Consider the following 27,371-nt stretch of genomic DNA (forward strand, 5'->3'; position numbering starts at 1 on the left):
GTGTTAGCATGCTTGGAATTGGGGTTGGGCCCTTTGATCTAAATGAAAACGCACCGCAGAGGCTTGCAGCCCGGGCGAGTTCGAGCTCAAATCAGAAAGCGCTTCCCACCTCCAGATTTTCCCAGGTTCCCCCTGCAGAGTTTACCTTCTGTGATCAGAGACATGGGAATACCACGGCCCGTCGCCTTGATCCATCTCTCTCCTGGCACAGCCCGCGACCATTTGGATTCTCCGGTGGAAACACTGTGAGCCGGTGCCAGCAGTGGCAGACTACCAACGCCTGCGTGCTTCCACCCACAGAGTTCTTTTTTACATCAACTCTGCTCTATCATCAGTCGACAGCTTCACCACAAACTGGATAATACTGTGAATGTAAAATAGATAAACAAGCAGTGAAGCTGAGTTTTCACTATAGTTTGTGCAGCGTCATTTAAATAATATATAATACAACAAAAAGGAACATTGATAATCAATATGTTATTTCTACAACAAACTTTTTCAGGTTATAATCTTATGTTGATTTAAAATCTGAGTTTTGATAAGTCTGAATAAATATGGCTGAACAACCCGGAAAATGAAACCTTAAAATAACACCATGCACTGGATAAAATACTGAGCAACGTAAACCACGTCACCTACAAAATATAAACCAATCAATTTCAAGTGCAGAGAATAGGACACTGTTGTGAGAGAGAAGAAGAAATACGATCAAAATCCCCCCACAAATTAGATTATGAGACCATGGTTTGCCTTCTGGGGGAAAACAGGAGTTTCCTGCACTCCGCTGTACAAACACGAACCTGAAAGGTGTTGTGGGTAATGGTTTCCTGAGGTAACCCAATAAAAGAAAGTGTCTGACCGTCCCCATGGAGACAGTCTGGGGAGCGGTGCCGTGTGTGAGCAGTCGAGTCGAGAACCAGACAGACCACAGACCAGCGCTGGACACAAACCCACTCTCCCCCCGCATATACACACAGGACATGAATACCTCCGACTTCACAGTGTTGTTGTTGTCACCTTGTGGTCGTATTGAACTTGTATGAGACACAGGCTGAGAATATTTATACTTTGACTTATACACAGACAGACGGACGGACGGACGGAGAGAGATAGATAGATAGATAGATAGATAGATAGATAGATAGATAGATAGATAGATAGATAGATAGATAGAGAGACAGATGGATATATAGAGGGATCTGTAATGCTAATTTAAGACCACACTGTAAATTAAATCACATATTTATTACAGCATTACTACATAATACCAATATTAGTGTTTGTGTATATGGAGATCTATAGTAAAACTACGGCTGCACTTACTCTCCTGGCCAATAGGTGGCACATGTAGACACGTGTGGAACTTCAAACTCACTTCAAACAGTTTTTTTTATCGTTTCCCTAAAATAAATATATTTATTTTTTGTAAACATATCTCATCAGTTTGTTGTTTTTATTGCTCGGCTTGAATGTTGTTTCTTTCTTTCCTCTCCTTGTGATTTCTTATTCCCTTTATCATCCCCTCTTCAGAGAGTTGGGAAGATGTGTTTGATTATGTGAACAACATTTTCAAAAGAGGGATGTTGAAAAGGTTAAGACCATCTGGAATTACAAGTAACTTTTAACTATAAACTGGCAAAATTATACTTTTAAGTCTTTTTCACACTGTCATAAAAATGTTCAATCCAACACAGCGAAGTTCATCACATGCAAAGATTTGCATCTGCTCCAAAATTTTCTCTTCATGTATTTTATTCTTTCGTGTTCTTTCCTCTCTCTTTACTTAATAAATCAATACATGAATACATTTAAAATATTTCATGCAGACTATGCTTCTTTAATAGTGATGGTTTTGTAGTTATTTGTAGTTATTTTGGAGAAGAACACTCATGGCTGAACTTTTCCCTTTTGTACAGACTGAACTTACCATACTGTTCAATTATAGGACTGTATACAACCGGATGTACATGTTTATATACTAACTGGGTTTATATACTGTACTGTACATACAACCTAGTTTGTACTCTCCAATTTGACCCACTTTAATCTGTACGTGGTTAAACTATTCATCTATATATATATATATATATATATATGTATATGCCAATTATCCACTGTCTACTACTTTAAATCCTGTAAGTTAAAGCCTCACTTATGCTGGAGTACTCGCTTTCCTGCATTTAACTGTAAATAATACTGTCTTTGCACTTCTGGTTAGATGCAAACTGTCATTGGCGTTGTACTTGTACTCAATGCACTTGCACTACAACAATAAAGTTGAATCTAAAGTTGAATCTAAGATATTTAAATGTTTTGTCCTTGTCCCGTCGGAGACCCCGACAGGACGTCATCAGCCTTCAGCTCCGATAATCATCACACGGACCCAAGAGTCGTGCACTGACAAAAGTGTTTGATCCCCTTTTCCCACAGACAACGTCACATTTAGGATTTTTCTGTGAGATGAAAGTGCTGCATGGTTAAATGGACCATTCACATCTTTCACACACAAAGCAACAGCGCCCGACTTTTACCCCGGAGCTATTTCCTCATTAAAACACAGGCTCGTACCGCAGATCCACTATAAGCTGTAAATGAGGTATGGCTTCTTAAATGAAAACTCCCATCACGTTTGCCACAGTAACACTGGGTCCATCCATGCGTCAGTGGCACTTCAGCAACATTATGAAGTGTCGTAAAAAAAAGAAAAAGCCCAAACACATGTGGAGGTGAAGCTTTTGTCAATTAGATGGAATGTAAATGATTGTTTGGTGGTTAAACTAATGACAAACCGCCTGCGCTAAGCTGGCGAAGTTGAAAGCAAAGTCAGGACCTCACAAGCTACTGGAGACACTGCGGGCTATGCCTGCTGGAGCTAAACTCTCCTCGAGCCAAGCACTAAAGAGCCAATAAAAACAGCCCCGCTCCTGCAGTCACTTGGCACAATGTGCCTTCAGATGAAAACAGCCTCTACGCCCCATCAATTTCATGTAGTGCTGTGCATGTACAGCGTGCAAAAAAATTATAATAAAAGAAGTCATAGTTAAACGTTAAGAGACGTCAGAGTGTGTTCTTTAAACAGCCAATATAAATTACAGGCCTGTGCTGTGAGGCCTAAACACAACTTAAAAGACTGTAATTTCAAGTTAAGAGTCAAAACTTCACCTGTTAAGAATCTTTTTAATGTCGTTGTAAATGAGAAATATAGACTTCTACGTTACTGAAGATGTTTCCCGGGCCGTTATTCAGAGTATGACGAGGTTATCGATCCGTCGCTGGATGTTTCTGTGGATTTCCACTCTAGAGGAAATGACACAAAGGTCCTCAACAGAGTGCAGATTTGTTTTTGTGACCTTCATCAACCTCAAGCTCTTGTAACTGGTTTAATCATTTCAAAAATGGTTCGGCCGTCCCCAAGGAACTTGCACAAAAAAGTGCCCCCACTTGTTGGAGATGTGTGAGCTGTGCTCAACGGCAGCGATGCACAAGTCCCGTCATGCTCCGTCAACGTTTTCAGGCCAATACCTGGGGGAGTCGAGAGGCTTTGATGCCTTCTCAGACAAAGGGAAGGTGGATAATTCCTTTAATAAGTTCTGTATTTAATAATTCTGTTAAAGTTTTTTTTTAATATTAAATTGTTTGATCTTATCTCAGATAGACTTCAAAGACGTTTTTATTAGAGAAACTTCAGCAGCCGATGCTTTACAAAAAATAAAAAAAATGCCAGATCGTCTCGAGACAGAAAAGGATGTGGGAAACTGAGGCTCTGAGATTGAGGGGTGTGTTTTTGCATTTTCTACATCAAAGCTTCCTCTGTTACGGCATACACTGAAATCCTGATTGTAAATCTGTCCACGGGTTGTGGCGAACGCTCCCAGTGGACAATGGGAGATTACCTGCGACTGAAGATCACACCAATTTACTGAAATTATCACCCTTACTGAATCACCCCCACAGCTGCACCACTTCTCTCGCAAACAAAAAGCATGATGCAATTATTTCCATAATTGCAGTATGTATTGCAGTACGTATTTTCCATTTCATTATTGTTCCAGTATTTGAAAATAGACATGTGGCGGCAGAAACAGAATCTTGGATATAATGTTTAATTCAACAAAAGATATTCACTGTAGGTCCATTCTTGATAAAGTTACAGCGTGAAGTATTCTTACTCCATAACTCACTGTACGGACATTCGTTGCCATGACGCCTCAAGACGACCAGGAGGTAAGGAGGGTCACCCACTTATCAGAAGGTTGGTGGTTCAATCCCCTGCTCCTCCAGTAAACAACCAGGGGTGTACTCGGGCAAGTAAGAAGTGCCCTTGGGCAAGGCACTCAGCCCCAAATTGCCCCTGATGGCTGTCACAACCGTGTATTAATGGTGCGTGATGTATAAACTGGTGAATTGAGCATGAGATACGACGAGAGAAAGCGCTATTTCAAATACAGTCCCTTTATTACGTAGCGGCTAAAAATCCCACAGCGTCCAAGTGAAATGCGTGAACTAGTCCCACGTTGCTTTTGTTGTAAGACTCTTAAAGGCAGTGACGCATAAATTCAACCTTTTCTTTAATCGTCTCTTTCTCTCTCTCATATGCCGAAACAGATTCCAACCAAGAAGGAACCTGTTGAATTATAACACAGACCTGGACAAAGGATCGGATCCTGGAGTGAGACAGGAACTGTGCTCAGTGCTCGTTAGGACACGTTCCTCCGGGAGAGAGAACTCGCTGCTGCTCCGTGTTGGCTTCTACGTCTCAGTGTTAGCAAAACACAAAGGCTCTCTGTCAACCACTGCACAGAGAGCGATGGCTTCTGATGACACGTTGTGATTCTGTCTCAGGGTGGACGTGAACAGCAGTAAAGAGACCTCTGGTATTGTGCTGGTTTACTTGGATTAGCCTTGGCTTGTTGGTGGTAACATTGAACTAACTCTGAAGAAAAGAACATGCAACTTAATTTCAGTACTGCATCTAACAACACTAGCACTGACATCAACGGCAACACACGTCGAGTGTCCACTGCATCGCACACATATTACCCACAAGGCCACATTCTTAAAGGGCCAGGCTCGGTTCGTAACGTGGCGCAAATGTAAATTAGATGTTTCCAGGTGGTGTTATTTTTAAAGACGCAGATTATCTCAAGCTGCACTGCACATGCGTGTGAATATGAACGATCTCTGGCTTCTTATCATTAGATTATAAAAATATATATATATATATATATATGCTCATTTTTATTCTCACTTTTGGTCTGAGTTTATTAAAAAGTATTAAAAAGATTTGCAGAACTAATCTTCACTGTTATCTATCAGAGGACGAGACAGAAAGTTTAATTAAGAGGAACTGTTTCTAATTTCATATCTACTTTTAGAGTAGAATTCCAACTTGAATATATTCACAGAGGAAATCCTATGTGTCGGTTATACATAGGTATCTATTTCTATATATAGGATTGTAGGAAAGGCTGTGGTTTATAGTTTGCTTTGCATTTCAAGAGCCGAGCATCAGCTCGTGGGCTGAACACAGCAGGCGCAGGAGCCTCTGACCATCAGGGAGTTATTTTCTTTGCTACATGCCCGGACCTGCCCCATCGCCTCGCTCTTAGTCGCACGCACAAATGGGCCGAGTCAAATGGTTCGGGGCATCCTGTTTTCCTTTTTCGACACTGTTTGGAACGAGGGTCACAGACCACATGTGAGGCACAACACAGGCCCCAGTCAGCAGTGCTCTAAATGTCCCATTCATGTCCAGGCACCGCTGCGCCAGTTCTTTAAAAATCTCCCCGATTGATGTGGTCACCGGGAAAAAAAAACAAAAACACAACGGACAGGGTCAGTTTACGCTCTGGAAGCGGAGGTGTACAAATTTAGGAAAACCAAACCCCCGGCTGATGACACGGGCATCTTCTCTCGTGCAGACTTTTCCAGTCATTCAGCTTCTGGGAACTCTCAACACAACATCCCTGTAGTTATGAGACGTACCGGTGAACACCCCGAAAAATCAGTGCACTCAGCGCCAATAGCATCAGAGTCGCACTAATCTGAAGCAAATGTTTGCTTTCACTTAAAAGCAGCGGAGCACACGGCACAAAGTAGGAATTAAAGACAGCCCCTTAAATATTCTGTTTGATTTAGTGACACACACACACACCCACAGACACACACACTCTGTGAATAAGTCGACCTTTCTCTGTTAACAATGTAGACAAAGTATTTTTAAATTAAGTCCTGAGTGAAGCTAAAATAAACTCTCCCATCACGTTAACCTTATAAACACAGCGCAGCCGCTCTCCTTTTAAGGAAGACAGAACAATGTTTTAACATGCCGCCATTTCTGAAACCTACCAACACGCACTTTGACATCAGCGTTTGTCTGTGCTGCCAGTTTCCCTCAAACTACCTCAGACTCTTTCTTTTTTTTTAAAACAACCACCATACTATTTATTTCTCGCTTGCTTACATTTCTCCCCGTTAAGTTTTATATTGTGTGGCAGCGTTGTTTTTAATCCCCAAACGCCCGGGCTGGTGCCGAGCTCGACTTTGATCAGCAGCTGTGCTCCTCTAAGCAGTTGTCAGGGGAGATGAGCTTAGAAGAAATGTGCAGGTGTCGGTTTTTTACAGTGTATCTTCAGCTGTGATTACTTGAAGGCTGCAGTGTAAACTCATTAACCTCACACTTATTCCTTCACGTCGCTGTATCGGAGAACGCGTGTGGACGCCATCGCGTGTTTCATCCTTTCCCCCCGGTTAGAGAAGGTGTGTTGAGTCGTACCTGCTGCATCTCGGCTGTTGATATAAAAGGCTCCGGCAGCGGTTGCGCTCATTAACAGGCCAATTAGCAGCCAGCACAGACATGCCGCAGAAATCTCTGCGCTAAAGAAAGTCCCTGCAGCTGGTCACCGTTATCCAGTGAAACCACTTTATCCAGAGTAAATCTTGTGTTGTGTACACAGACGACAACGGAAAACACCAATATACCCCCACACTGCTGCATTGTGGCAGCTTCGGGATACAAATGAAGGGCTGTAATCGTTTCAGTAAAATCTGATAATGACCCAGCAACACTCTCGAGACAGATAAATCCTTCAAGTATGAAGTCTTTTTTGAAATCCCTTTGGCACATACATCTGCCAAGGCCCCACAGGCCCCTCAGATTTATAAAACCAGCACCAAATTGGCCATACTCATAGGTACCAGTCCCCTAAATGTGACTGGTGCTTTTTTAAAGATTTTTAAAGTTTCTTTCTTGGCCCATGTAGGTAGTTGTTGTGTGATTTTTCTGCCAAACAAACAAACAGGGGTGAAAACATAACCTCCATAGCAAAGGAGTTATTACACAGTTATTACAAGTGAAGCAAACTGTAGTTAAAATCTATTATTCATCACAACTATGTTTGAAAAAACTGATTTTAATCCATATGCATATAAGCAAAACAAATATTCAACATTTTAAAAAATGAAATAAACTTTAGATGTGTTATTCTGGATAAGAAATAACTTCTAATCTGCATTTTGCTGATTGAAATAATGTAAAATTCTGTCTTATGTATATTTGATATATGCAAGGTTTTTTCACGAATCTCCAAAAAGTCTCTTTCACGTTTGCTTTTTGAATAAAATCCCCTTATCTCTTAAGTGCTTTACCCAAATTATGAGTCACACATTATAGTTCCCTCCACATCTACTCGGCTGATTAAACACCAAAAACTGATTATAACACAGAATTCACGGTAAAACATTCATTATTAAATATTCAACAACTCGCGTCTCTGTGTGTATTTCTGGTTTGTAAAAGTCTAATCAGCTCCATATATGTCCTGAAGTGTCGGGAGGAGTCCGGTTGGATATCTGTCAGTGTCACCCGAGTACCGGGATCCTCGTCCCCTGGCCACCGCAGCGAGCTCCCAGCGAAAGATTGACCCACAGACCTCTGGGAGACCATGTGACCTTTAGCGCCCGGGGGCCATCTGGAGCACACATCTGTCAGCTACGTGCCCGCAACTTATCAATCAGCCGCCATGACACCTCAAAGTTAATATGCACACATTTATGGCATTTCAGCACCGACCGTTTTATTTGTCTCGCAAGTAACGGCATCGTCAAACGCCAGACGTCTGCAGGAGAGTTTGATAAAGAAGAAGAAGAAGAAGAAGTCCCCTTATCGCCTGCAGCTTCATAAACTGCATCAGAGTAAAACTTCATTGCACAACCAGCTGAATATGCATTAAGTCGCACATCTAAATAACAGTTTATCAATTTCACATTTTTCTCCTATAACATGTAAAATGTTTGCTGTGTTAATAATGACAATATTTCCTCAGTGACGCGTTCCATTTCAATTTCAGTGATTCAACTGAAACCCATTCCATTAGCTGGTTGTTTTCATTTGCGTTTATTTGACTGTTTGTTAGTTAGCAGGATAACGCAAAAAATATTGGACAGATTTCCATGAAACTTCGTGGAAGGATGCGGTTCTGATCAGGGAAGGTTTTTTTTGCAAAAATTTGGCTGATCTGATTTTATATTTGTAAACATTTTCATGCGATTAACAAATCAACAAATCCAATGCATAGTTTTATATTTCACACATTTCTTGCATGCTATGCACCGTTTATTACAGAATTTGTTTTCCTCTTTCCAAATTCTGTTTGACTTGTTCTTCCTTGGAGCCGAAGCATCTTTAGTTTCACTCACAGAAATAAAAAAAAAACATTTATTTGAGTTGCTTGAATCTCATTCGATACTTTATTTTTGCTCTTCATAATATTAAAGTAGGAAACCTAAGACTAGAACAAGACGGAGCTGCCTTCTCCTTTGTTTGAATTCATCATTAGATGATCCACAGTGAACCTCCAGGCCGAGGGAAGCTCTCTGCCAATTAACTGGATGACACAGGAATCTGTGACTTTTGACCTTGTTTTCTATTAAGGATGTGTTTCCCTCATGGCCGTCGGCGGCGTTTGTCAGAGCTCATCAGTCCCTTATCCTCGGTATATCTACAACAGCACTGCCACCATGTTGTGTGAGTGTGTGTTGGGGGTTTCTAGGAGATAGGCTGTGACATGGAAGTAGCTCACACACTATCACTAACTCCAGTGTTCTGAGATAAAGTAAGGAAGTCAGTCACACGGCATAAAAGTGACAGGATAGGATCGAGGCAGAAGAGGAGAGAGCTTCCCTTTACACCTGATTGTGATTGTCGATGAGGGCGACACGGTGATGCAGTGGTCAGGCTTGTCACCTCACAGCAAGATGGTTCTTGGTTTGAGTCCCAGTTCTTTCTGTGTGGAGTTTGCATGTTACGTTTAGGTTAACTGACTGTGTATGTGAGTGTGAAAGGTTGCTATTGGTGAAGCTTGACTCCGTACAGAGAACCTGAACTGGAGAATCAGTCGTCGTCATTGGTGTGAACGAACTGATGTCGTAATAGCGTCACTTGAGTTGATGAGTCCCAGCCGTCGCTGCTACGAAGCGGTGGTTGCCTGTATATTGAAATTTCATTAATACTGAACACATGTGTCCAAATCGCACCCGATTGAATACTGCACTTACATTTTCTGGAATTATTTGACGGATAATTTAGATATGTCAGGACTAAATGTAAGTCTGACGTTAAGTTTTGTAATAAGCCTGAATTTTGATTGAAAAGTCAAAACAAGATACTCGAGAAGCTTCACGTTCTCAGAACTCGGAGCCTGGTAAAACCACAACTATATTGAGCGTCTGATGATTTGCATGGTGGCTTATGAAACTGTGACCGTGTGCAAACATTAAACTCTCTGCTTCTCTCAGGTACAGTGCACTACTTTGCTTGTGGTTTCTCAGATTGGTAAAAAAAACTGTTGTGTGTGCTGCGCGTTCACGTATTGGATTCATGGCAGGATGTTAAATGCATGGTGCGTTATAGAGTTTGGGGTAAATCTAAACTGCTTTCATCTCCGTGTGGTAACGTGGAGTGGTTACACGCTGGACGTAATGAGGAGACGAAGACTGAAAAAGGGAGACATCTGTCAAACGATTCAACCGACAGCGTCTTTAACGCTGAGCTCTCCTCCACCGGGCCGCTTTACGCAAACGATTTCCTGACCCATGATTAATACTATACGCTGAAGTCGAGAAGCGAGCATTCCCAGCAAAGGCAGCCGCTTCCTCGAAAACCGCAACTGCAGCTCCCCTATAATTATCAAAACATAACATGCACCCGTAAATTTGGCCTTTCCGTCCATGTACGGGGAACCAATTAGGGAATGCTGGAGTTGTCATCTGGTCGGGGCTGCCATATTTTCCCCCTGTCAGTCAGCGCTCTGAGACCCATGCAGGCCGGTTATGAACGACCTCAAGTTGCAATCGATTCCCAGGCTGCACGTCGCAATTTACAGTCAGTTGTCAGTTACAGCAAATGGATGGTTGCAAATGTGGAGACGCTGCAAAGGCTGTAGTGAATCTTTCCAAATCCCCCTTTTGTAGGTATGGCAATAATATGAATTGATGGAAAATAGAACAGGACTGTAACGGTTAGTTTTTAGTTTAATCGTGTTTACTTTTTTTCTTTATTCCAGCAACCACATGTAAATCTACTCAATACAGATTTTTATATCCACACAAAATTGCACATATCAGTCTCCTAAATATGCCAGATTTTTCCATCATGATTTATGAATTATTCCCAGTAAAATCTGTGGAAGGAAAGAAATAAATAGTCCGGATCCATGGGGAAATATTAGACTTTCTTTCCATGTCCAATCCTTCCATAAAGATTTGTGGAAATCTGTTCAACAGTAGTTTTTTTGCGTAATCCTGCGGACAAACAAATGAACGGGGATGAAAACATAAACGTTCTTGGTGGAGGAAATTAGTTCTTGCTTTAGGTGTAAAGGAAAGAATAGAAAAGAAGAGGTTCTACTATATTCCTTTATTACCACAGGCTCAGCGAACAGTGCGCTTGCAGCAAGGTGTGACCCATGCTTTTACTGGCGGCTTCCTTACCACAGAGAAATACATTCAACAACACAGAGATGTCACAATATCCCCAGATTGTTGGGTAAGTCTGAATCAAAATGTCAAGTTTTTCTTTGAAGGAGAGTTGAAATCTTATATTTGTGAATACTGCACTTGCAACACAGCAGGGATGTGGAAATGACAAGAGGGAAGTGAAACCTTGAGACGACGGCTGTTGTAACCACTGGCTGAAGTGCAGGAGGTCGAGATTTGAGAGAGAGCCGGAGGGTTATTTAAGGTCCTGGGAGACGGAAACAAGATTCTGCAAGATAAGCAGAAATAAATCAAGGGGCCAAACCTTTATGCCATCCTACAACCTTTTGTAATTTCTCTGTCAGAAACTTAAAGGTGGACAAAGCATCTCCACAAATGGAATCAAAGTCACGATGATACAAGCCCTCAACTAATCGCTAATCACAGCTGTCAATCATGACGTTTCAACCCACTTTTATAGCATCAAATAACAAATTAAAACTCAATTTCACTGGAAAGATTATTACTGATGTCAATAGAATGAGAGAAACCATCTTTTAGGAAAACAAATATTTGACTTGTACTTTGACTTTTTAGTTTGGTCCATGTCCCATCTACTAACATGGAGTAAGTGGGTTTATTGATATTGTTGTCAGCCACCAGGGGGCAGTCAAGATGTTATGGCCTCACTTCTGTGTAGCTGTCACGTTGTTTGTCTTTACAAACAGTCTGTGGTCAGAAATCACTGAAGACTCTTCAGACAGAATAATCTGATCTGATCTTGCAGACGATCACTAATATTTAATGTGGGATTTAAAACAGTAAAGTCAACATTTTTGGGAAATACACGTATTTATTTTCTTGACAAGATGAATGAGGAGATCAATACTACTCCCACGTGCACACACAATGAGTATATTACAGCCAGCACGTTTCAACTTGTTATTCTGGTATGAAATTACTAACTAAAACCACGTATAAAGCCTTTGCACAACAGTTGCACAACCGTATGTTTTGTCCCAAACCATCAACTTTAAAAATAAATACGACCTCACGTTGTGTCAGTCACAACAAGTCAACAAGTCCTGTTTTCGGAACAGGTTCGATTTGCTGCATTTTTAGCATCTGTCAATCTCATTCAGCAGAGTTGTTTGAGCACTAAGAGCCACTTGCAAACCGAATCATCAAAAATAGAAAGTAAATGTAAAGTAAGATTGGATGAGACCAATATTTTCTTTTTAAATAACTACCGGGAAAAAAATGATATCTTAGAAAAACGTTTTTAACGTGTACTTTGACTTTTTAGTTTGGTTCATGTCCAATCTACTAACATGGATGAGGCAGGGTTAATGACTTATACTGCTGCTTTTGGCTTCACTTCTGGGATCCTATCATGTCGTCCATAATTATTAATAACCTATGTTTGATACACACGTGGTATTTTTGTTTCAGAGCTCAGTTCAATGCAACCATTTGAAGATACAATAGTTTGATGCTGTTTGACATCATCTTCTCTTTTGTTTACTGTTCATTACACCCGATGCTGCGCCTCCTGTTAGAAATGGAAGAATTTATGATATTTTATGAAAATGACTAATCTAACAAAGCAGATTTGTATTTTGCTAAGATGGGTTGTTTTTAACACAGTCAAAAGTCAAAATTTTTGGGAAATACACATATTTATTTTCTTGACAAGATGAATGAGGAGATAAATACTACTCCCACGTGCACACACAACGAGTATATTACAGCCAGCAGCCTGTCAGCTCAGCATAAAAAATGAAGAGAGGTGGAAAGTGCTTGATTAGCTTTGTCAGAAAATAGCTAAATCTGCCAATACCATATATACAGTCTATTATATGTCCACGGACAGAAAGAAGAGACGTCAGGGACAAATCTTTTCATACGTGTGATGCACTGCACTCAGTGACTCCTTCATCGTTGTGTGAAAAGAGGTGTGGGATGCTTCATCATCTTCAGCTTTTCAGAAATGCAGCGTTAAGGTCACAGCAGCATTTTATTAGAGGTTAGTCCAGTGGCTTCGTGAAAAGAGTCCTGTTATGAAGATGATTCATCTGTGGAGGAGGGAGATAGAGACACTGTCACTGTGGCTCCGGCTTTGGTTCGGAGAGGTTTCAACCTCCAATGGACTCAAAAGACGTCAGCCAGTGATCACTCTCTCTCTCTTATCTCCCCACTCACCTCTCGCCCCCATTTCTCTCCTCTCACCCCAACAGGTCGACTTCAGATGACCGGCCACACTGGGTCTGGTTCCTCTAGAGGAATTTTTCAACTTCTCTATCGCCAAACGCTTGTTAATCGTAGGAACTGTTTGGTTTCTCAATAGTTCTCGACTCTAAATGAAGATGGACGACATGACGGCTCAAAGAAAGTGAAGCCAAAGCATCTTGATTGCCTCCTGATGTCTGGCTGCATCATGGGTCATAAACTCCTCCATGTTAGCAGATGGGACATGGACCAAACAAAAAAGTTCACGTCAAAAAATGATTCTTTGAAGATTTTTCAAACACTTATTTGATATCATAAACATGGGGTGATACGTCATGATTAGTAGCGGTACCTTAGTACTGGGGCTTTTTAAGGGAATGGCAGATGACACTCTGATCAGTTTATTGCACATTACTCTCAAAACACATCCAGGATTCATGAAGACACACACGTTTGAATCATTAGCCTGGCGCAGCAACTTTCTTTTCACCGTTAAACAGAATTTGCAGGATTCAAAGTAGATTTTAACACGTCCCAATGGCTTCATACATTTCAGGCCGTGCCACAGTCTGACGTATCTGCTTCTATACTGTTTATGTTTGCATGTTTAAGAGTAAGTTTGGTTTTAATTACTTACTTGATGCAACAAAAATGGAGTGAAACATTGAAACTGCGGCTCCATCCTCTGATCACTGTCGTCCGTATCTGGAATATTTTGGCTTCTTGTCTGGATAGTGGGAGGAAGTGGAAACACGTCGTCCATCCCTAGTTTTGACCTCACTGTGCATGTACGTTGGGATTTGGTGCAATAAAATAAAATCATTCTGTGCTCTTCATTACCTTTGACGTCTGTGGTGTTAGGTAACTGTTCTACCATGTGTAATGTGCATAGTTAATATTTCCTGCCCTTTGTGGAGTTCCTGCCCTTCTCTTTGTCTGCAGCCCACAGTGGCTGTTACCACTCACGCTAATTACCCTGTTAGACTTTTATTTTTTCGTGAGTACGTCATAAGGAGCTTATTATTTTTTAAAAAGTGCTGGTTAAGAGTTTGTTTTTCTCCTCAGACAAAATGAATTAAAACTCAGTCTCAGTGGGTTTAAGTAGAGACATTTAAATTGCGCTATGATGCTGCGGTCTAACCTGACTGAGGCGGCTTTGGTTTCACGGCGACGGAGGCAACGAGCGGCCGAGGGTCATGTGGGCGAAGGGTTGAGGCGTCAAGTGCCGGATTGCAGCCGGTCACATCCTCATTGCGCACTCTTGTGTACGCGGACACGCTGAGAGGAAGGCCCCACTGCCCATGCTGCGTCACATCTTGTGCCAGTGCATTGAGGTTTCCTCTGCAAAGTTACCCCGCGCCCACTAAGGAAGGCCGTCTGTTTATTATAGAAACCACACTGAGAGCCGGTGTGTTTATACAGTAGCATCTGGCGTCACCGCAGATGGCTGCCAGGCCGCACATTAGATCAGAATAATTGGCCAGGACAGCAGCGTGAGATGGACAAATGAAAACCTCCTCCTGGGTGACCTGATGGCTGAGGGGGGGGCGGGAGAATGAACAACACTGCTCATTGTCTGATAAGGAGCACGTGGAATTAAAAAAGAAATAGATAAGGCTTGAGGGAGAAGTGCTCACTATTTGGGTTTCTATTTGCTTTCTCCCTGTCTTCCTACATTAAACATTTGGTCATTTGATTATTATTTGATTTTCGATTATGGATTAGATTATGTAGATACTCTTTTTTGAGTTGTGTGTTGTATAAGTATGTGTTAACAGTTTATTTTGTCATGTTTGTGATGTTGCTCTGTTTGGTTGTTGGGGGACAGATCAGCAGCTCGCTGAGAAAGGAGGAGCTGGGCAGACTGAAGGTGACGGAGAACGGGTGAAGTTCGCTGCGTTAGATTACATTAAGTCAACCGATTGCATTTATCTGCTGTATTTGTGCAGATGGGTTGAATTGTGAGGTCCAGCAGTCACACAGAGTCCAAACCCGGTCTTGTCTTGAGTGTGGTTTCCGTCTTTCTATTTAGCTCACCTTACACTTACCAGCGCAGGTGGTAGGTTCCAGGCAGGTGAGGCTATAAAGCAAAATGACAGTCAGTAGTGAAGCGGGGGGGGGAGGAGTTGGCTGCAGAGTTTTCTAGTTTTGTGCTCGTTGTCGTTCTCTAGTATGATTTAGTTTGGTTGTATTTCCCAGGCATCTTTTTGTCTTTCTGTTCATGGACCTTTTTGTTAATAAAATGCACATTTTTTCTTCAGTATTGTTTTTTTCGAGACATAACCATAAACCACATAACCATGACATAATTTGGAGCCAGATTCCATGCGGTAGTGATCACGGTATTAAGGTCATGATGATACACTCAACCAATTGTAAGTCAGTTTCATGACGTTTCAACCTGTTATTCTGGTATGAAATTACGAACTAAAACCGCATATAAAGTCTTTGCACAACGGTTGCACAACCATATGTTTTGTCCCAAACCATCAACTTTAAAAATAAATACGACCTCACGTTGTGTCAGTCACAACAAGTCAACAAGTCCTGTTTTCGGAACAGGTTCGATTTGCTGCATTTTTAGCATCTGTCAACTTCATTCAACAGAGTTGTTTGAGAGCTAAGAACCACTTGCAAACCTCCTCATCAAAAATCGCAAGTAAATGTAAAGTAGGATTGGATGAGACCAATATTTTCTTTTTAAAGAACTACCAGAAAAAAATGATATCTTAGAAAAATGTTTTTAACGTGTACTTTGACTTTTTAGTTTGGTTCATGTCCAATCTACTAACATGGATGAGGCAGGGTTAATGATTTATACTGCTGCTTTTGGCTTCACTTCTGGGATCCTATGTCGTCCATAATTATTAATAACCTATGTTTGATTCACACGTTTGTTTAGAGCTCAGTTCAATGCAACCATTTGAAAACACAATAACAATAGTTTGATGCTGTTAAACATCATCTTCTCTTTTGTTTACTGTTCATTACACCCGATGCTGCGCCTCCTGTTAGAAATGGAAGAATTTATTTTTGTTGTTCAGTACAATGAAATACACAAACAGTTGTTGCAAAAGAGATAAATAACTTTGGTGTACAGAAAAATGAAAACATATCCATGACACAATGTAAAATGACTAATGATGAAAATGACTAATAACTACTGCACAGTGACACAGTTTGGACAAAAAAGAAAAATTCCCTTTTCATGAAACAAATAAATATCGAATACAAACAAAAGCAGATTTTTAGTTTGCTAAGATGGATTGAGTGAAGAGCCGTAATGAGCTGGTTCTGCTTGTGCAACTTTTACCTTCTCCTTGACAATCTTTGGTAGAAAAGGCACAAAAGTACAGAAAAGAAAAAGCAAATATTTACATGTGATATAGTCTCATTGAGGAGGCTGCGGCTGCAGATTTAACCTTCGGCGAAACACAAGAAAAACTGCTCGTGAAGAAGCACCTTCCTTTGCCTGGGTGGTAATAATAGAGAAGCCGAGGGAGTCAGGCAGCCGGAGCCGGCTCACTTATACAAATAAAAAAGTACTTGAACAAAGAAAGCTCCCATTTTCCATGACACTATCAGCCCACGCAGGCTGAACTTTAAAAGAGACCTCGAGAAGAAGAGGCAAAAAAAAAAATGCCTCAATGCTCTTATCTCAGAGGAGCTGAGGAAAATAGTCTTCAGGGCACATAGGTAATAGTCCAGATCTGCTCCAGTGAATTTTAGTCTCTCTATTGGTATTCCACAGCAGTCGAATCGATTCAGAAGTTTTATTAGATTCCAGTTTGTTCTGCTCCATCCAATTAGCCAAAGGACAATAGGATAAAGGGAAAATCTTTTTTGAGCTCCCCAGCGGAAGTGGATGAGGCACAGAGCGTCGCGACAGTGGCAGAGGTTCATTTTTTAAACGTGCTGTGTGATTCCAGTGGCGGCTATTACACGTGTGTGAGGTCAGTCCCAGTCATCGTTACACACACAGGCGCACTCCTCGTGGTGCTCCAAGGGCACATCAGTCATGGTCTTCTGCATGCCTCGGCCTCCGCTCCGGTGTTTCAGCAGCAGGACCTGCCAGAAAACAAGGATGAGTGAATCAGTAGCTGGACGTTGACGTAAAGCAGGTTCAGCAACATGTGTCACCACGTGCTGTTGTGTTTTTTCTATGTTTCAAGTGTGGAATGGAAAAGTCTAACATTGTAAAATCCTTTTTACGTTTTAATACCAGTGACAGATGTTGAGATTTCTAGCTTTCAAACCTGACTGGTCACTAGTGTTACAATCTGGCATCTGAAGCTAAGTGTGTTCTCCTAAATTGTCAAGAAATACAATTACTACATTAGTTTGCAGTGTAGTGTCGGGTTTGCTTTTGGACTGAGAGACTTTCTGCTACAGTGAAAAGTTAGAGAGTATCCGTCTGTTGGAAGTGGTACAGTTGGAAATATTGGTTAAAGGGAAGGAAACTGCACAGAATCAAATGGAAAATACGACTACAGCAAATAACACTTTTCTTAACAGCTTTTGCATTATCTCTAAACTACCCAGTGATTTTTGTTCCTCTATGCTTCATAAGATATGTAATCAAACACCATTATATATATATAAGTGTATCATTTAATCGCTTTAAGTTATTTTGTTGATATCTTTGGTGTTTTACCTCGTGGTATTTCTTCGTGACTCTGGTGGGGACACACTGACAGTCGTAGCAGCGGTGAGAGCAGCAGGCGCAGTTTCCACCACAGCGCTTCACCAGGAGGCAGCTGGGCCAGAAAATGGCATCTGTCCTCTTCAGCTCCTCACGCAAGGATACAGAGAAGTTGCGCGGCGTGCAGCTGTACAGTCGCACTTCCTCTCGCAACAGATTGAGATCAGCCCCTCCTCAAAGACACAGAGGAGACGCGGTCAAAATCACTTCATCACCAAAGAAACACACACTCTCTCTTATATTAGATAAATGTACCTAACTACACCTCCATACTAAAAGTGCCCTACCTCTGGCTTTCTTATTATGAACGAAGGATTTCCCGAGCACGTGCCACGAGGGTTTGTACAACTCTTCCATGTCCAGCTGCCATCGCTCTGGCTCCAGGTATTTCATGACCTCCTCCATGGTGCCCAGCCCGGCCACAGCCTCGGACAGATCCTCGATGCCCTGCAGGGACGGAGCGGGAACTGCAGGGACCTCAGGACCTGATGCACTCTGCGGGAAGCAGACGATGAAGAGGGACCGAACAGAAAAGTCATTTATTAAAAAATTTAAATACTGAGTTACAACTAAAAACATGTATTAGATGCATGATTGAATGGGAAATTTCAAAATTAGGAAATTACATGGTCGTGTTTTCTTCTACCTCAAATGGAGGGATCTGAAACACTGAAGCCCTTTTCAGGATCCGTGGCTGCACTACCTGTGTCTAACTTACTGTTAATACTAAAACCGGAAAATTACTCGGATGGAACGACTTTGTCAACAGTGACAAGATGTGTTTAATGTCTCCGGTGTGAAAGGAAAAAAACTGTAAAGAAGGAAAGTTTGACTGCAGTTTATGTCACGATAAAAAAACAAGGTTTAAATTGGGTTCAGGCTCATTTAATGCTACAGTGGTTTGGATGTGAGCTGAGTTAAACAGAAACCATGACGGCCCATGCAGGCCAACTGGGACCCAATTTAAACTCTACGTGTTAGAGCTGGTAATGTGTGACTGGAGCTCCTGAAGATCCCAGACAGACTGGTGTTTTTTCCCCAAATCCTTCCCACAGTATTCAGTGGGTGGCATAAACACTTTACCACTTGGTTCTGAGAGCTGAAGAAGAAGAAGCATCCACTCTTAATAAAATATTAACTTTTACTTAACTACAGCAGCCACACATGGTGATTAATTATGTCTTTTTCTTTTATCTTTATTCACGGACCAAGGTGGTACAATTTATCTTTCCAACATTACACTTGGTTTTCTGTTGGCCGGGGAACTTTGAAAGACTTGTTGCACACAAAAAAACAAGCGCAGGAGAAAAAAATCTGTCCTGGCGACAAAATATCTGAGTACAAGCGCACAGTTGGAGCACAAGCAGGAGCCCTGTGAGTGCAAGAGTGAAGCATTGCAAAATCTGAACATGAAATCCGCAAGTACTGCTCTTGAAGGGAGGATACAACAAATAAAGGGGTTATTGAGCCAAACTGCCCTTAGAATAATCTCGTGGCGCCCCAATAATTATCAAGAATGTTTGATATTTCTTGTCTGATTCTGATTCTGCCACTTTAACCTGCAACTATCAGTCAGTTGCAAACTTCTTGCAGGAGATCGCACCCAGTCACCAAAGTTACACGTAGAGCAAGAACAGACGTTCAGGGTAAGCAGTGGGAATGAAAGCTGCACCATTCTCCTTATTCAAAGTCAGTGCACCGTCAATCTCATTTTGAAGCTGCTATTTTAAAATAAAAAAGTTGCATAATGATGCTTTAAATGTCACAGCTCAGTTTCTGACTACGTGAACTGGCTCCATGCACTGAAGTAGAGAGGACGGGTGAATTAATATATTTCTTTAACTTGTCAAACGTGATCACGTCTACGTCGGCTCCTCTCCCGTCTTTGCATAACAGCATTTGTCCCCCTAGCTACAGGCAGCAGTGTTATTTGTCTCAGAATTTCCAAAGCCTCCAGGCTGCAGCGTTTCAGTCACAAAGAAGATTGATACCCCAGGTGTTGTTCTTCCCACAAGAGAAGAGGCTAATCTGTTAAACCTTTCAGTCCTGCGACGCTGCGTTTGTACAACATGTCAGCCTGCCGGTCTGTCTAATCTCTCGTGACTGACAGGTAGAAGGCCGCATTGTGACACTTACAAAAAAAAAAAAAATGCAGCTTGTGGAACATTTAAAACATCGGCTGCTGGGAGCTGAGCCTTGAAGGAGTTGTTGGGGAGGCAGAGATATTTTTTAAAAGAAAAACAAAACGATTCCAAGAAACTGTGTCTTCCCTTCGATGACTTATAGGAGAGAATTCAAAAGGAATCCAGTGAGGACTGGGGGGTTAGAGGAGGAAAAGTTTTCCTTTCAGTAGATGCCATGGCACTGACATAGCAAGGATTGGTGGTAAGATCCTTCTTGAATAGTTTTTACCAAATGCTAAAAATAGTAGCGTTCATAGCACTTTTGAAACCACTTGGGCAAAACATGTCCATTGAGACATAAGTGTATTTTTTGTTTTTACAAGAGTACAGATTTCAAAACATATGAGATGGACATATAGACACCGCTAAGGCTCCTTTATGTTGCCTTTATGTATAAAAAAAATGATATTTCTGTTTCAATAGACATAACTTTCACTACCAGCACAATTTGATGCGTCCTTTAATGGTTGTTAAGCAATATATTGGCTAGAGAGCATCGCAGAGTTGAGAGTTTCTAAGAACATGTGATAATGTACCTTTACGAAAGAGTTTGTCCCTATGCTCAGGAGAAATAACTCTCCTCATAACGCACCGCCATTGTTGAAATTTCTTCCTCGCATCCCGTCTTGTTTGAAATACTAGCAACAGTGCCCCCTACGATTTCTGGTGGAACTGCTTGGTTATGCCTCTTTTGTCCATATCCATAAGCTTTCACAATGATCGTAGATTAGAGAATACCATTTATAGTTACATTTTCACATTGAATAATAAGTATAACACAGGAGACACCCCCAAGATTTACCAACAGCATGAATCCATGTAAAACACTCGAAATGAGCTGCCAGTGGTTTTAACATGGCAACACCACAGGCTGCAGAAATACAGCTGATGCACAGCTGTGTTCACGCCACAGATTTGACTCCTGTCTAATGAGGCTGCCTTCATAACCACTGAGCACTTCTTTGGTTTATTTGGCACCGACTGAGATAAACAGCCACAAATGTCAAAGAAATATTTCATCGAGAAAGGGCCGGTCATAAAGCAGCCGAGAGGAACACGTGAGAGTGGAGTGAAAAGTCCTCTTTCTCCGAGCAGGAGCAATTAACAGCTTGTGAATGTTGACGGCGCCGCACACCCCCAATTAGCAGCGAACCGCTCGCTCGGCCCCAGATGGGGAAGCCGAGCAATCCTTCAGAGACGCATCAAGATGGTGTGAATGAAGCTGTAAGCAGAATGTGAGAGCTCCTGTTTAAGGAATCCAGGAAGTGAGTTCTGTAACGGACCACCAACTTTAACTGGCATGACTTTAGAGCTGTGTGTGAAGATCGACACATAAAGATTTAATGACATTGTCAAGGAACACAACGAGGGAGGCTTCACAGTGGCTTTCAGGCCGAGCTCAGCAAAGCTCCACGAGTGATTTATTGTAAAGATGATGATAGATTGATGATCCTGGAATTTTCAATAGTGAGCATTGTAAAGCTGTTTCTAATCACTATAACTAACGCTCAAGAGGCCAATCAAAGTGTCAACGCAAAAATGTCTAGTTTCAGACTGAACGACTGAGTTTTATTTTTCTCAGCTGACATTGCTTAAATATCAAATGCACTTGTGCCCATCTCAGTGCCAGTGGGTGTGTTGGTCTTAAAGCGAAATGTGGCCACATTGCAAGTGCATTACTATCGCGAGGCAGTGGAAAGTGATTTCTCTTTTTGCACCAAAAACCTGGTCTAAAGTCACTGATGCATTTCACTGTTATTTTAATAGTGCATTATCACAATAGTAACACAATGCACAATAAGCAAGTTACAAACACACGATGCTCATGCACCAAGTGAAAGCTTTCTTTCACCTTATAGCAATCCGCCTAGGTGAAACAGCAGTGGGCTTTTAAAGGGAATGGGAGATGGCACTCTGATTGGTTTATTGCATAAATCACACATATGTTTATTTATGAGCCTGGAACCAGTTTGAGCCATGCACCCGATGCACAAAACTTTTTCGAACTATAAAATGAACAGAAGTTGATTTGGATACAACCCTAACACATTTGCACGATGCACTTTTGCCCACGTCCTCAGATTGTTAAATAGTTCGGTCTTAGTCAGAACATTTCAGGAATGTAGAGACGGAAAGGTTTGAAAGACAGAGTGGAACCACTCCCAAGGAAAGGATTGGAATAAACTCAAAAGCTAATGCTGATTAGACACAGCATAAAATGTACAGATTACAGATTTACCTTTGCCCACTGAGCCCCCGGGTCAGTCCGGGTCTGGGCGTCTTACAGTATAAAAACAAAGGCTCAATAGCATAAGCAAAGCTGCTTATTTTCTTTAACTCAAAAGCTCAGTTTATGGATTTCACAGGGGAAAGAATGTCCCGAATCCTGAATGTCTCCTTCAAGCAACTGTGTGGTGGCGGTGTTGCAAGGACTGAGGTCGACACTGCCACATTAAATTGGCCTTTTTGTATGTAAGAGGTCTAAGAACTACCTAAATATCCCATCTGCCAACATGGAGGAGGCAGGGTTTATGGATTATAGTCATGTAACACCTGGGTTCAAATGTGTTTTGAAAGACCACTTGCTCTTGAAACTTCCTTTTTCCTTCACGACCCGAGACGGAGTCAACGTGTCACGTACCACTTATCACCGCCGACCCCTCCGAGCCCCCTGTCCCCCCCGAGAAATAACCTTGTTCCCGAGCTGTGATTACCTCATTTCCAACTCTCTTTGTTCTCATAAAACGCAACCGCATGATCTTATTTCTGCTCCCTAAAATGACAGGTTCAGCTAACTATGTTGAGATGACAATTCGGAAATAGCATCTTGGGAGAGCTCTGGAAAACAATATCTTCTCTTTCGCATGAAGCTGCAAACCGCTTCCTTGCACGAGAAAGCTCTGAGTAAGCAGCAAGGTCTGTTGTGCGTGAAAAAAGTATTTTTTTCTCTCACTATACGCCACACGCTGCAATTGAGGTTGGTATAATAACAGCCCTCGGTTTCATCATGCCAGCAGTGAAACTCCTGCATTGCATTGCCGGTCATTAACGTTTGCTTTAGCTAGAATTTGCAGAATCTGCCCTATATCTCTGTAGAGTTCAGCTGTGTGCTGTTATTCAGGGAAACGCAACAGAAGTTATTTACATCCTGAGAGTGTAAAACTCTCTTCAGTCCATTAAAACAAACAGAGGCGATGGAGTGATCATGGTGGCGAGCGGTGCAGTTTAATTCTGGACCTCACAGAGACAATGATGTATGTCTTGTTTGCTCCTTTAACCACCAACGCCCGCCACTCAACACCCCTCACGCTCCGCTCAACAGACTCCTTCTCTTCTATGTTTTAACAACCTCTTTGCCTCGGCCCTTTTTGCTTTCCCCTGAAGTCTCTTCCTGTGAATTACAGAGCGGGTCTTATTTTTTTCCCCCCTCTTCCATCGCATGGAAGTGGTGGGGAGGAATTATTGCTTGTTTAAATATAAACTAAAGTGCTGGCCCCTTCGTGGCACGGGGTTCAGTAGCTGCTGGTTGACCACAGAGGAAACAGAGTGCTGCTGTTCCAGCCTGCTCCTCCTCTGTCAGAGGAAGGTTCAAAGGGAACGTGCAGAGGCCAAAGCTTCCCCCCCCCCCCCCCCCCCCTCACGGTTTCCGCACCTTCTAGAGTGGGAATATGAACTTGCTCCATCAAACTGTTACAGGTCGACATTAGAACACCAGAGAAAATGTACTTTCACATCTGGTGTAAACTGATCAATTAGATTTTTTAAATCTCACAAACATCTTCTACCTTTGTATCATTTCAGATTTTTATGAAATGTTTCTGTTCTGATAAAAGCATGTGCAACAATTAAACTTTCCAGAGATAGGATAACTCTGCCTCATCACAATGCATTAGAGAAGATCTGCATTATTTAACGGTTCATTTTAACGCACAACTTCTTTGGCCACTAGGGGTCTCTCAATCACAACAATGACAACAGTCTCCTCACAACTCGGGAGCAACGAATCCACAAAGCAGTTAGATGACAAATGACGTCACCCCTTTCAAAATGAACGAGTAGCATTTCCGTTGAAGCTTCCAAAGCGTACGTGAGTCATAATTCAGCTGTATGCACGCTGCTATTTACAGTAACTCCACATGAATTCACTCCATCGCAGTGGGAGTACATGTACATGGTTGAACTTTCACCATTGAGACACATTTATTTTGTGAAATTCATCTTTTCGATTTTCGACCTGGTGTGTTTTTCATCATGCTCAGTGAAGCCTGTGTGAGGTAGCACTGCTATCAACAATTTGCGGGGGTGAAGAAATACTTCACTAATGATGAATAAAAGAAGAGAAAAAGCTTCAGAACAGAAGCAGAGAGAAAGGAAAACGTTGCAGGGAGAAGACAAATCACTACCCGTGACCTCAGTTGCCTAGTTGTGCTTGTCAGATTTCACAGTGCTGCGGGCCATTAGGGATTAATGAGGAGTAGAGCTGTTTACTTAAAGCAAGTGAACAGAACTAAAACATGGCAGGTTAAAACATGGCAGTTGTCTCTTCAGTTTATCTCTGGGCTTTTGTCAGTGAGGGGAGAAAAAGGACAAAGGGATTCTGTGAGAGTGTGTGTGTGGTCTGAAGACAGAAAGAATGTGATGGAGTGGGAGGAAGACACAAGAAGACTTTAGTCTCAGATATATGTAGTGGTTGTAGAAACCTATGTCAGAAGCAGTGGCTGCTCTGAAAGGTAATAATCACACTATTCTCTTAAATTCAACGTGCTGAGCTGAAGCCAATTAACTCATCGATGCGTTTGCCTTGGTCTGAGAAGCAATTGACCAATCATCCTGCGACAGAGTTATCTTACAGAAGATTGGCAACAAAAAACTAGCATGGATATGATCGACTGTGATGCACAAGATACCATAAGGAGGAAGTTCAATGAACTCTAATGCACTTAATAGTAGACTTAGTCCAAAAGGCTGTTGTTGTGAAAGGCAAATTACGTCAATCGGACAGATCCGTCCTTCGTGACTGGCTGGTTAGGGCAGAGTCAAATAAAACACTGCCTTCATCCCAACAAGAGGACATGTGATGTGAGAAGAAGCAGAATCTCAGTCTGAGTCAAACTATCGTCCGACTAAAAAGCCAAGTATAGAGGCGCTTTATCAATTCATGTGTGAATGTGAGTCGTAGTGTCAAGAGAACAAAACGCTCCATAAACCGGTTTACAATCTGAAACACTGGCAAGAGCTTCTTGTAGTTTTTGTAAGTAACTTCCAAAAAGCTCTGATAAAGTTTCTTACTACTGTAGTTTGATTCCATTGATATCGAACTCCTGTCCGTGATCCCACTTGTGACACGAACCTTGTGACTTGGGTCATGTGCTCTTCAATGAAAGCCAGTGATGTACTGAATGGGTTTTGGCTGATGCTCTACACACACTCTTTAAGTTTTATTGGGTAAATATCTGCCAAAAGTGTAAAAGACGAACGGAAACCAAAAAGAAAACTAGTGATTATATTCTCTATTACAGGGAAAAGGGAGAAATAACAGGAAACGGCCGAGAGAAAGACGGGTTATGTTATGTTATGTTGTCTGGTATAAATTTCAACAGAAAGTATAAAGTAAAGTATCAGGGGTATCTTTGTCGGGGGGGGGGGGGGGGTGTACTGTAAAAACACATAAAGAAAGGTATTACCTTTTGGCAAAAGGAATGAAACAGATGAACAGCAGCCCGACAGCAAAAGCACTTTTATCTCTTAATTCCTACTTTCATTTCAGGGGGCATGAGTGAATCCCCCTCGGGGTCAGAGAACCTCTTTGTGAACGTGAAACTACTTATTTTCTTCCATTTCGGTATCAAGGAACATCACCAGTGACACCGGTGACACCGAGACACCTCGTCTGTCACAATTATCTGACTGGATCTGCAGATGCAGCACGGGTTCAGAGGGTATATGGCTTTATATAGAGCGGTAATGGAGAGCACAACAGTTATTTTAGAGTAGAGACCATACTAGTCCCAGGAAATGTGAAAATTACAGAGTTTGAAACCATACACACACAAGCTGTAATCTGAAACTCAAAGAGGCAGCATGTAAGCAAATGTATTTTTGATATGTCTGTTTGGATTAACCCAGGGTCCTTTATAGAAAATCCCTTTTTTACTTCTTGAAGGAAAACCCAGGTATTGCTTAGTTAGGTTTCCCCTTTATTGTGGCGACTGGGAACATGTAATCTTACTCAGCACATTGCAGAGATAATGGTGATTTTGATGTCCCAGCTTCTGTATATGTTCATAACCAAAATAAATGGCAGTGCATGTGCCAGATGTTCCAAAGTGCTTAAACATAATTTCTCCCCAACGATGCTCAGAACCTCGGGAACACTAAGGCAGAAACGGATCGTTGCAAATTAAGAAACCGTGTTATGCAACAAGCAAATTATTCTAATTGTGCTTGCGTGGGGAGGCATCGCTTACTCCCATGTGAACTCCCCGAGGTTCGAGACAGAAGCAGAGAAATTTAATGCTACGACTACTCTCGGTGCACATTTTTTCAATTCCTGACCGTTGATAATGTGCTTACCACAGGCTGGAGGGAGAAGCGAATGCAGAATCCCGGCTCAGAGGGAAAGTACTCGTCAGAGATGAAGCGAATCCTGACCTGGCTGCCCTTGGATGTCTGACTGGCTGGTACTGACTGTGACCCGCACCAGTGACCCAGGATGGTCTTCTCAGTCAGATCCTCGATCTCCACAAAGTCGTACCTGGCAGGGTTACACAAAGAAAAAAGTGCGGGAGGAGATTAGTTTAGGTTTCTAAAGCTGTTTTCAGACATGACGGAATAGCTTTTCACTTATGAAGAACACAGCAGGAGATTGACCGGGTCAGATGCGTTCACAACAACAGCAAATCGCCTCAATATTCACACAAAGGGCGGCGCCTGGTTAGGAGATGCAGGAGGTAGAACATGACGAATAAATTCCAGTGCAGAAGTCATGTGTTTTTGTTTACAGCACAAGAAACCATGTTACCACCAGGCATCAGCCCCTATCGCCAAAATCTCTTGAATCTCATTGTTCCATGTTGACATCTTTGTTTGCGTCTTCTACGTGTATGGCACCTCTTTTTCATCCTGAAGTATGATCCTCGCTGTGAATTGTCCAGACATTTTCCTCCAGTATTCTCACGTGTGTTGACTCGAACATTCTCTGGATATTTTACAGGGGGCTGGCAACAAGTTGCTCCGGAAAACATCAGGAAAACATCGAAAGCTCAGTGTGCGGTGTCTGAAAG

General features: G+C 41.9%; 1 protein-coding gene across 3 annotated transcripts in view; it reads right to left on the reverse strand.

Moving 5' to 3' along the window:
* Positions 1-16,209: 16,209 nt before the first annotated feature.
* Positions 16,210-27,371, reverse strand: part of pdgfc (platelet derived growth factor c) — a 44,324-nt gene continuing 33,162 nt past the window's right edge. The window contains exons 3-7 of one of the 3 annotated variants that reach the window (XM_034598588.1): positions 26,662-26,842; positions 18,193-18,400; positions 17,858-18,078; positions 17,076-17,271; positions 16,210-17,042 (exon numbers count right to left, since the gene is read on the reverse strand). In XM_034598588.1, coding sequence (XP_034454479.1) covers positions 17,158-17,271; positions 17,858-18,078; positions 18,193-18,400; positions 26,662-26,842 — 724 coding nt within the window. In that variant the 3' untranslated portion in view covers positions 16,210-17,042; positions 17,076-17,157. Of the gene's footprint in view, positions 17,272-17,857; positions 18,079-18,192; positions 18,401-26,661; positions 26,843-27,371 lie in introns of all 3 variants that reach the window. The other 2 variants (XM_034598589.1, XM_034598587.1) reach the window with 2 other exon arrangements.

This window comes from Hippoglossus hippoglossus, chromosome 10, assembly GCF_009819705.1.
Source record: "Hippoglossus hippoglossus isolate fHipHip1 chromosome 10, fHipHip1.pri, whole genome shotgun sequence".
Lineage (NCBI taxonomy): Eukaryota > Metazoa > Chordata > Actinopteri > Pleuronectiformes > Pleuronectidae > Hippoglossus > Hippoglossus hippoglossus.